At 52.4% G+C, this 11,521-nt stretch overlaps 1 protein-coding gene across 1 annotated transcript in view; it reads left to right on the plus strand.

Moving 5' to 3' along the window:
• The window catches only part of ABCA13 (ATP binding cassette subfamily A member 13), a 369,069-nt gene that overhangs the window by 96,071 nt on the left and 261,477 nt on the right, over window positions 1-11,521 (plus strand). The window contains exons 24-26 of the mRNA XM_032430502.1: window positions 5,944-6,138; window positions 8,715-8,879; window positions 9,806-9,983. Of these exons, the coding sequence (XP_032286393.1) occupies window positions 5,944-6,138; window positions 8,715-8,879; window positions 9,806-9,983 (538 nt within the window). The remainder of the gene's footprint in view (window positions 1-5,943; window positions 6,139-8,714; window positions 8,880-9,805; window positions 9,984-11,521) is intronic.

Here is an 11,521-nt window from a genome sequence, read left to right on the forward strand (position 1 = left end):
CGCTGTATTGTAGCAGTCTGGGACCAAACCGCAGGATCCCGGAGGTGCGCGTATCATTCAGAAATCATCTGCGTTAAGAGAGACATCGGTTAGAAGCCAGGAACCCAGAATTCAAATTATAGTACCACCAAGTTATTTATGGCGAGTCCCACGGTATCTGTCTTCAGGGAAAAATCCCAGAGGTGGACACGCATGGGGGTGTCGGGCATGAAGGTGGGGTGCAGAGAACACCTCCCATGCTGCCTTGTATATAAGCAGTGATTAGATTCGGTTTGAAATCTTCAGTTCCTGGAACTTGCAATGGGGGGCGGGGAGTCCCTTGCAAAGTTTTATAATACTTGGGTTTAGGCTCAACAATTACATTTTTTTTAATTGAAGTGTAGCTGACATATAATATTAGTTCTAGATGTACAATACAGCAATTCACCAATTATATGTATTATGAGACGCTCCCCATGACAAGTGTATCACGATATTATTGATTGTATTCCTATGCTGTACTTTTCATTTCCCTGAGTTATTTTTCTTGTAACTGAAAGTTACATTTCGCCCATCTCTCCACCCACCTCCCTTTTGGCAAACGAACAAACAAGAGTAGGCCACAAAAAAGAGAGAAACGGACATGATCGTCCGCTTTTGTGATGGCGGCCGCCCGAGGCAGCCAGCGGTCAGCAGGTGTCACTGGAGCTCTATCCAGGGAGGGCTGCGACCGCCAAGCATCTGGCCCCGGCTTCTTGGCATGCCCGTGTCTTGCTCGCCTCATTGACGGTGTAAGCCATTGTGGTCGCCTAAATAGCTGGACCGGTAGGTAACTGGGAGGTGTATTGCAAGCTTGCATTTCTGCTCTTCAGCTAGATAATGAAGCTATTTGCTTTGCTCGCTAAGCATATCCACGGACCCACCCGTGTCCACAGATCTTAGGGAAGGAATTCGCATCCGGGGAGGGGACCGCACTGTGGGGTCTGGTTTTTTTCCTGGACCGCCAGGCTGACAGCAACGCCGTGTTTTTGGTGGTAACCTCGATGTCTTCCTCCCTGGGCTTGTCTGTCCTACTATCAGTCAGTTTGCGAATTTGTCACATGAGATTCTTAGGTGGCCCACAGGGAATATGCAGTGACACTAGAGCCCTGGACAGACTGCAAGAACCCGCATGCGTGCATGCATGCATTCATTCACCGAAAACCTCCCTTTCCGCTAGGTGTCCTTCCTCAAGTGCTAAGGGAGCGAACGTTCCAGAACCTTCTATGCAGCAGCACACAAATAAATAAACACGTGCTGTGCAGGGAAGATCACATGTGCAGGGGACACGTCAGCAGTGGGGACAGGTGGTCACACTGGGGCTTAGGCGGCAATGCTGAGAACCCACGGGCTGTGAAGAGCCACGTGGGAGAGGCTCAGGCTTGGAGACTCGGGGCACAGGGTCAGAGGCAGGGAGGCTGGGAGGCCGGAGAGGAGGCACAGCGGCTGATCCCGGGCCTCGGTTCTGGCTCTGGAGAGCTGCTGCAGGTGCCCACGGGAAGTTCCCCTCCTCTGCGGTGCTGTGTTCTTTACCACCAGCAACTCCCATTAAACCGAAATCACAGACTTGGGTGCGTGGGACCCTGGGGTCCGCCTCGCCTGCCTGAGTCCTGGGCTTCAGTCCCCCGCAACCTGCCCTGTGAGGAACGCAGGTATTTTATGGTGTGATGCCCTGTTGTTGGCTTCAGTTCAGCTGTCACTTCCTTCTTTGTATTCGATCACGTTTTGATTCTTTAAAATTAGCAGTGAGGTCAGAGTCAGGACCCAGATAGACCGGGAGTCTGTCTCCTAACCCTTTATTTTCTTCTCCAAACAACTGAGCACATTAGGACAGTCTGGGAATTCGGACGCCATCCGTGGTCCTCAGTGGGTTTGTTCCTCCTGGGGGGTTCTTGTGGAGGAAGGTGGGGACGGGGCCCCAAGAGAGCTCTCATCTCTTCGGGGTGGCTCCTAGGAGGGAAGATATTCTGAGACTTTTTCTTACTTCGCTTGGGCAGAGATGCTTGCACCTCTTGCTTGAGGCTTGTTCTGTGGGCATCCTGAGCAGCTGACCGGTGCGGTTTGGGAGCAGAGAGATGCGCGATGGGGTTTTACCCAACACCTCACATCCCATTTGTTGCAACACATGGAGTTTGTCTGCTGAAAAGCTGCAACATGTAGTTCTTGGTGGAGCTCACTCCGGAGTAGACGCTGGTCAAAATCTGCTTGTTCTTGCAACCGCCGCCCCCCACGCCGCCCTCCCCTCCCCCCACAGAGAGAAAACAATAATGTGTGAGTGCAGTTGAGGGTCTCTGGCCCACGAGGAGGATTCTGGCCAGGCGTCCCCTGGAAGACACAGCCATCTGTGTGGGGCGGGGCATCTTATCCTGGAGCCTGGGTTTCCCCCATTTCCCGCAAGGGACCCCATCTCTGCTGCTTCGGGCTGGATTTCTGGTCCTTTTAACCCGGGCACCTCAGCCTCTCCGCCACCTCTAAGCGCAGACACGTCCCTCGCTGCTCCCGACGGGGTGCATCTCTCCCTGCTTGCACTGATGTAAATGGTATTGAAACTTTTATAGGATTTGCGCTGATCTCTGCCAAAGTACCTCCTGCTAGTTGCAGTCAATTATTCTGAACTTCCGCGAATCTTTAATCCTGGCTCTACTTTGCAAAGAGTCATTCGTCTCTCTCAGCCTTGCTCGTCCCAAAGGAGAGGAGCATACCGAGTGCGTGTTCATTTAAGTCATGAGTGCAGAGGGTTAGCCGTGGCCCCGGGAGGGGCAACCGCACCTGTTTAGCAGTTTGTCTCTTAAATCAGCCGCCGCACGTAACCTGGGGGCCTGGCAATGTCCTAGCCTAATAACTGTGCCGTCCAAAGAAGATAATTCTGTATTGATGGTGACTCTCCCAATGTGCTTTGTGGCAATTGACGCTTTCTCCGAGAGCTCCTGGATGACCCACGGTCAGGATTCATCCAGGCACCGACTCTGCTGTGTGCTGCCAATTCCTAGGGTCCGCTTTAAGAAATAAAGCTAAGGTTGGGGTGCCTGGGTGGCTCAGTCGGTTAAGCATCCGACTCTTGATTTTGGCTCAGGTCATGGTCTCAGGGTCGTGAGTTCGAGCCCCGGGTCAGGCTCTGTGCTAGGTATGAAGCCTGCTTAAGATTCCCTCCTCTTCTGCCCCCCCATTCCCCCACTCTCTCTCTCTAAAAAATAAAAGAAGAAAAAGAAATTAAGGTTGATTTCATTTTCTCCATGACTTCCTAAAAACTGTAGATAGTAGCCCCAATATCCTGTCTGGAGCCTGGAGAGGGGAAAATGTTCTGGAAGTGGAGACAGAGAGCCAGGTGGGAGCCGTGTTCTCCCCCCAGAACTGCAGCGAAGCCGGGGTCTGCCTCAGTGGCCGAGGGGGGCCGTGACCTCTGCCCCAGGGGCCAGCCTGCAGCTCGGTGCCGGGCAGAGGGTGGCTCATGGACCTCAGACACAGGGAGAGCCGGGGTCAGGACCCAGCCGCCCTCAGCCTTCCACTGGAGCCCTTCTGTCTGGTCCGCCGTCCCTCCCGACAGGTCCTCATAGCTTGCTCCTGCCCTCGATGCCGGCGCTTATCCTTGCTCGTAGCTCGTCATCGTGTGAGCAGATCTGCGCCCAGCGGGACACTGGGGGCGGAGAGCCCCGCCGCCCCTCTCTGTTCATGGAGGATGGAGTGTTTCCCCTCTGCTCATCTCACTGATTTGCTGGCACCACTGTGACGTGGCCGACTCGCTTTCCCCGTTCCCAGTCCGTCTGCCTCACCGGTGGTGTTTCCTGCCTGGCCGTAATGAAGCAGAGAGCGGCCGTCCCTTTCCATGCTTCCCTGCACCCCCTTGTCGAAACTGTCAGCTGGGCAGAGCCGAGGCCGTGCCCGAGGCGCGCCGGGCTCCCAATGCGGGGAGCTGCCCGTCCTGGATCCCAAACACAGATGTGTCAGAAAAGCAGCAACACCTTGGCCTCCCCGTTTCTGATAAGTGGCCGTATCAGCCTAAGCAGAGCCATGGTTCACTTTGATGAGGACTCATACATGGCCCCTCCAACCCAACAAAACAGAGTGTTATTTCTCTTTCTTTACTCCTGCTTCAGGTGCCTTCCACGTAGGAAAAAGGGACATAGTGAGATTTAGGAAGATAAAGAGTAAGGTTTAGGAGACACAGAGGAGTGAATGCAGATATGCTCAGGGCGTTGCTCACTGCAGCGTGGCCGGATGATGGGCACGGGACCCCCGCATTTGGTTTAAATAGGCGTACACAAGTTTTTAAGACATATTTTTGTCCTGGGACAAATTCTAGGAGTTGTATTGACTGTGACCCTCCCTGGGGGCCACGGGTGATGCTCTAGATGGTATCTAGATGGTAGTTAAGACCAGGCTCCAGGGCAAACACGGATGGGCTGTCATTGGCTGGTTCTGGTCGATGCTCACTCGAAGGCCGGGGGAAGTCTCTGGAGTTATGGGCTTGGATGGATCCCATTTTCAAGGAAAATTTCATACAGAAGCCCACGTTATGGAACTGATCAAAGACAGGCTGCCCCAATCAAAGCAAATGTTGGATGTCCAGACTCCACCCATCACGCCCCCTCTCTGCATGTACCCTACTCCACCCCCAAGGCAACTACCCTTCACCCCCAGGAGAGCACATTTGAAAACAGTGGCATTGAGGAAATCTTTCTCAAGTTGTGTCTGCACCGTGCACATCCCATATGGAAAAGGACTCTTTGGTTAATTAGGTATGAAAACACTTACGTATCTCTCTCAAAGATTCAAAATGTACATCAGCGTAAGAGAGCATCCTAGCCATTTGTGATGGTTAGTTTTATATGTCAAGTTGGTTAAGCCATGGAACCCAGGTGTTTGGTCGAACACCAGTCGCACTGTTGCCGTGAAGGTATTTTTTAGATGAGATTAACATTCACATCAGTAGACGGTTGAGTAAAGACCATGACGTGGGTGGGCCTCATCCAATCAGTTGAAGACTGTGATCGAAAAGACTTTAGGTCCCCAGGGGAGGAGGGAATTCTGCCTCCAGACTCCAACTGCAACTCTTCCCTGGGTCTCCAGCTTCTTGGCCCACCCTGCGGATTTTGGACTCGCACCTCCACAATCACTCGAGCCAGTTCCGAACGTAAAATATCCGTGAACACATAAGCGCGCATCTTATGGGCTCTGACTGATAAACACAATTGATGCCATCTTCTATTTCTTAATGATTTTCCTGGGCTCTTTCTGGTATTATAGGAAGGCATCTGATGAGTTCTGCCTGCTCGTGAGGCTCCTAATAAATGAACAGCAGCTTCGGTTCACAAAGGGTCTTGCTTGGTCTGAATGGTTCACACTAATCATACGCGGGAAGCCCATTTTTGAAATTTTGCTTTATGCCTTGTCCTCTTGTGAAGGTCATTAGCTGAAAGCCATACGCAAACGGAGACGCGCCTCAGAACCCCTCCCCATGGCGCACGCAGTAGTACCAGATGTCCTCATCCCTCCTCTGAGTGGATATGCTTTTTCTTTTCAAAAACCATTTTTGGAGAGCTGGTTTTCATTTTGGAAATGGAAGAGGAAGAGAATAGTTTCACACCGACAGCTGAAAAGTGAAGGTTGAGACCTTGTGTCGGGGGAAGAGTCAAAGGCTGTGGGGGTCCTGCGGGGTCGACGAGGGTGGAGGGTCCCGTGGTCCTGCTCCGCAACATCAGAAAGGGCAGATCGCTTCAAAATTGGAGAATTATGTGCACATGTTAGAGATGTTTCCACTCAGAATGTTTGGAACTGCACAGAGGTTTGGATTCCGTGTATTTGTATGGGTAAATCCTCAGCCCTTTGGGAAAATGGGCTTTCGGGGGGGTCCTCGCTGAGGAAGGGCTGTGTTGGGGGCTGCTGGTGCCAGCTGGGCTCACCTCTGACCCTCCCGCTCTGACGCAGGTGCTCTTGAGTACCCTCCTGGTGGCCGGGTCTGGAAGGTGTGACGCAGACGTTCTCCGCCTGCTGGTGGCTCTTCCTGAGGACCGGAAGTCTTGGTTTGCAGCCAAGGAACTGTGCGGCCTGCCCGGGCCCCACGTGTATTCTCTGATCGTGTCCATGACTCAGAACCTGGATCTACGCAATGTCATTTACAAAGTAAGGGGGTGACCGTGGGGGGTGGCCTGACTCGGGCCTCGTGACGTCCGCAGAGGGGCGGCAAGGGGGGCCCGCAGGTGCAGACCCTGGCGGCCTCGGCCAATCTCCGTGTCTCGTGTGCGCTGACTCTGGGGTGGGGCTCGGAATCAGGGGGTGCTCAGGAGACCTTCCAGGGGGTCCCTGGGGTCAGGCCTGTGGGGACACTGGCACAGCGTTGGCGACCATCAGTGTGGTCAGCACAGGAGGACCCACTAGGAAAAGCCCTCCTAACCTCAGTGCCAGGTTCCTCTTCTCCTTAAGGACCCTTCCTGGGGTACATCTGGGGAAGCTGGGTTCCTCGGGCCAGGCCCGCGCCCCACTCTGAGTCGGGAGCTGCTCCCACCCCTCCTTGGTCCCGGCCTTCTCTGCCCCATCATGTCCTGAGACCCACAGCCTCTATCCTGTGGAGGTTATGTGCCTGCCTCTGCCAGAGCCTGGACAGGAGAAGGTGTGCTGACGGGAGGGAACACAGGGCGGGCCCTGGTCGCCTTGGGAACCAGCTCATAACCTGCCCCACACACTCCTGCACATAGTGGGGTGAGGGTGAGAAGGGTCTGAGAAACCCAAAGATGACAACGTGTGTGGGAGAGAGTTGACAGTGGACGGTGGGCACGGCTGACCCGGGGACACCCGTGATTACCCCTCCACTGACTGCCCTCTGGGCTCTACCTCTTCTAGAAGTTCGTTGTCTTCTGTCCTCCACTGTTCGAGTCTTACTTACGCTTCCAGAAACTTAGCCCTACCCTTAGGGACCAGTCTTGTTCCCCGTTTCTCCCCAGGGATGGATTTGCCAACATCTGGGCTATTCAGAGACGCCACAGGTGTTTTCAATCCAGCAAGGGCGCTTTGGGCGCTTCCAACCTGGGAGAAGAGCTTTGGGGTCAGGGAAAGGGGAGGTTTGCCATCCCAACCCTCTTTCCTTTGTGGTCTCCCTCCAGTGGGTAAGTATTGGGTTACACACACGCACACACATTCTGAGGACAAGTACTAACTTTCAGATCAAGTACGCCCTCCAAATTCACCGTGCGCCCCCTGGGACACAGATGCAGCCCGGTGGCGAGCCAGGGTTTTAGTGCTGTTCTGTTACGCACACAGAAGCCCCATGTGAAATTAGTGCTTCCAAGTAAGTCCCCTGCGGAGGGGCATGAGGATGGGGTGTGGGCTGGAGTCGGTCTCCGGGGTGGAAGGAGAACGACAGCGCCTCTGATAACACCCGCTCCGATGCGTCAGGAGCCTTCTAGGTGCGTGGCTGTAGGGAAGCTGAGGGACACCATCCTCCTGGAGATGGTGGAGCAGCCCCAAACCTGCAGGCCGAGCAGCATCAGCACCAGGGTCCCGGCGCACCGGGCTCGCTGCCAATTCTGCCCACTTTCCGTTGCCCTGACGGCGAGTCCGTGAAGCCTCTTGCAGAACACGTTTGCCGTTTGGATCTGTGGGTTCCTCTGTCTGTCAGCACTGTGGTCCCATCCCAGTCATCCCCACCACATGTGGGGCTGTGCTGGGCGCCCCTTCTGGGGCGTGGGCTTGATGAGAAAGGCGGGCAGAGAAAGCGACGGAGCCCGCACCCGTGTCTGGTGCCCGAGTGTTGGGCCACTGACCCCAGAAGGACATCATTATTAGCAGAGCCCGGCCGGAAAAGAGAGAGCTGTGATCTCGGGCCTGCAGGTCAGCTGCAGAAGCAGCAGCTAAGGGGCAGGTGCAGAATGCTAATGAACAAGAATAAGAAGTAGTGACAATCAGGGCCTCAGCCTGAAAATTCAGTGCGCAAATGAACGCAGAAGGGGGAGGCTCGCCGTGATTCCTCCCTTCTTGTGGAAAGAGGCAGCGTCTGCTCATTTATCCATTTATCCAGCAAACTCTGAGCCGTGATACCGCCCACGCTGTCCTGCTCCCTGTCACTGCGTAAGTGATGGGACAGGCACACATCCCCGCCCACGTGGAATGTACATCCTGGAACAGAGAAGACGAAAATGATAAGTAAAAATACTTAGCGGGTCAGGGTAATAGCACACACAGGTTTCAAAGAGCACTGCTAGTTTCTAAAGTCCCGGGTTAAATGCCCGGCCCTGTCCTTCTAACTCTGAGACTCCTGGACGTCCTTGGATCTCCGAGCCCCTGTCCCCTTGTCCACAAAATGAGCATTAGCACAGCCCAGAGGGATGAGGAGGGTAAATAGAAATGGTTCACAGCGGTTAAGTGGAAATTGTTTCCCATGTAAGAGTTGTTCTATTTTGACCTCTTAAATGCCCACTTTAGGCACCTCCAACATAAAGAGAAATTGTGAAAATGATTTGAATTTTAACAATAGATGGTATCCATTCCTGGTTTACGTTGGAACAGTGTGGGCGCAATCGTGTGCCAAAACGCCGAGGGAGGCGCGCCCTAATAAGGAGGACTTTTATATGGCACAGTGAAGTCGTCTCCCTAGTTCAAGAAAGAAGAAAGTCAAATAACCAGGTTTTCACTGCTCAAGCAATCCTCATGAGAGTCAAAGTCCGACGTTGGTTATTTCTCGCGTTGTGTTTTCTTCCTTCGAGATTCTGATGCCTTCGGAAGCCCACGGTGCACTTGGCTCCTTGTTGGATGTGGTCTCCAGACTCAGCCACCTGCTTGCCAAAGCCGGCCACGTTCTGGAATACCTCCCCGAATTTCTTCAGGCGTATAAGATCACTGCCTTGCTAGACACGCCCGACTTCCAACAGGTATGTGTTTGCTCTGGCCCCCGGGGAAAAATTCAGATTTGCTGTGTCTTTGTATTTGCAGCTTTTGCTTGTGTATCTCTTTCTTCCAACATCTAAATTCTACGTGTGGGAACAAAATATAGGAACAGGAGTACCTTCTATGGCTCTGGAGACATAAGAACCAGGGGACGGGGACTTCTTTGAGCCACATGCACCCACATGGTGGTTGGGGATAGCTCACGCATCGTCTGTGAAGTCAGAAATCACTAAACTGAATATTAGCACAAATGAGATTCCAAGGGCCTGTTTAACTTAATTCTGAGAGTAAATTGCTTTCAAAAACCTTCAAACGTTTATTTACATATAAATAATTGGCTTACAAATTACAGATTATTTGCTGCACATACAAACACAAACTTGCATGCAGTCAGCAGCGGGATGCTACCTTTTGCTTGGATGCCGTCTGCCAGGAGGGGCTGCGTGGGGAGAGCAGATGTGCGGGGGACACGCAGAGGCCGAGGTGCAGGGTTGGGGGGTGGACGGCGAGGTGCTCAGCGGCCTCGGGCAGGACAGCACTCTGCTCGTGAGCTGATGCGTGATGCAGACACCTGTCAAGTATCTGGGTAACTTGGCAGGAGAAACGCACATGAAGACCATTAGTCGGAGTGAGTGATAGTTTATGGATCAATCACTTACCACCGGACGGACGAGGATTTGCTGGTGCGCGTGTGTGCGTGTGTGCATATGACATTTGTCTCCGTGATGGGTTTATAGGCCAGGGAAAACCACTGCATGATCTGCAGAGTGTTTCGAGGTCAGAGACGTCCCAAGCAGAGATCGCGTGCTTGGACTTGTTGAACATCTTGTACGTTGAGTTGGAGAACGGGCTTCCTTTCAGGAGTCTCCGTCACTGGTTGAAATGCTGCTTGTTTTCCTCATGTTCTCAGGCTCCGCAACATGGGGAGGCCAGAAGTTCAGCGTTTGGTTCTTTCCAGTTCATGATGAAGAAGGTTTGCAAGGAGCAAGCGTCGTTCTTCAGCGGCTCTAACTCATTCATTAGCTTGCCCAGAGTTAACGAGCTCCTGGGAGGGGACAAAGAAAAATTCAACATTCCTGAAGATTCAAGTAAGATGACAGTAATTAGCGTTCGTTGAGATTGGTTTGCGTCTCAGCCATTAGCCCTGCTCTGTATGGAATATTCTGTGTGAAGGTGGGCGCACACCGGCAGAGAATTGTCTCGGGCTTCTTAGCTTTACCCCTCGCTTTCACTAAGGCTGCCAGACACTGCTCTGGCAGGTGGCTTTGGAAGCCCCTGGCGCCCGTGGGCACGGGCTCATCCTCTCTCTGCGTTGCTGGGGAAGTGATACCAGAACTCTTTCCGTGTCACGGATGAGACCACTGTGATCAGAGATGAAATCATGTGGCCAAAGAGGCATAACTGGTTCGGGGGGTGGGGGATGCTGAACTGATCAAACCCTAAACCCTTACCTGCCTTTCTAATTAGAACGGGTCCATCTAAAGTGGGCCCAGGAAGTCTCTTATCAATCCACGGTCCTTTGCCACTGAGCTTCATAGAAGGCAGATTTGGAGGAGGCCACATACGTTTCTCCTTGTAGGGCATAGCTGGTCTGCAGGGGCCAACATGGTGGTGCTGCTCTCTGTGCCCGGACCCCTCACCAGTACAGGTCAGCCAGGGGTCCCAAACGGACCGGCTTCAGGGGCGTCTGACTCTGAGGCTTCCAGTCTTTTTAAAAGGTTTACCTGTTTGCTCAGCCAGGCTAATCTTCTTTTTGATGAATTCATCAACTCAGCTGATTGGGGACCTCATTTACATCTTCAGAATTCCTTCACCGGGCCTGTGTAAGCTACCCAGGGGCACGGCGTCTGTCATAGTCACGGGTTCTGTCTGCAAGTCAAGGTTTGAAGTTCGTCCAGGGGCCGTGTTAGGATTCTGCCTACCACCTGCCCCCCAAGTATACATATGAAATATATATTATCAGTTATAAATTATGTATTATATATTTAAAAATTTATTTAATATAAAAAATAGATATTTAAATCTGTGTTTACATATGGCATGCCCGGGAGGGACAGAGTGTTGGTGGGACTGGGGAAGAGGAGGAGAGTGGCGGTTTGCAAAGACCTCCCGGCCAGAGACAGTGTGTCAGTGTGCTCATCAGCTAATGGGTAATTCGGACAGCTGCCAAGCATAACATAATTTGGCAGTATAAAAACATGTTAATGTTACTAATATTTGGTAATTTTTGTTGTCTACTTCTCTAATTCTCATTTTTTCTTTTTTTCTTGCATTTGGGTTTCTTGAGGATTTTTTTTATTACGTTATGTTAATCATCATACATTACATCATTAGTTTATTTATTTATTTATTTATTTATTTGAGAGGGAGAATGAGATAGAGAGAAAGAGCATGAGAGGGGGGAGGGTCAGAGGGAGAAGCAGACTCCCTGCTGAGCAGGGAGCCCGATGCGGGACTCGATCCCGGGACTCCAGGATCATGACCTGAGCCGAAGGCAGTCTCTTAACCAACTGAGCCACCCAGGCACCCCACATCATTAGTTTTTGATGTAGTGTTCCATGATTCATTGTTTGCGTATAACACCCTGTGCTCCATGCAGAACGTGCCCTCTTTAATACCCATCACC

The sequence above is a fragment of the Phoca vitulina genome, unplaced genomic scaffold (assembly GCF_004348235.1).
Source record: "Phoca vitulina isolate PV1807 unplaced genomic scaffold, GSC_HSeal_1.0 scaffold44, whole genome shotgun sequence".
Classification (NCBI taxonomy): Eukaryota; Metazoa; Chordata; class Mammalia; order Carnivora; family Phocidae; genus Phoca; species Phoca vitulina.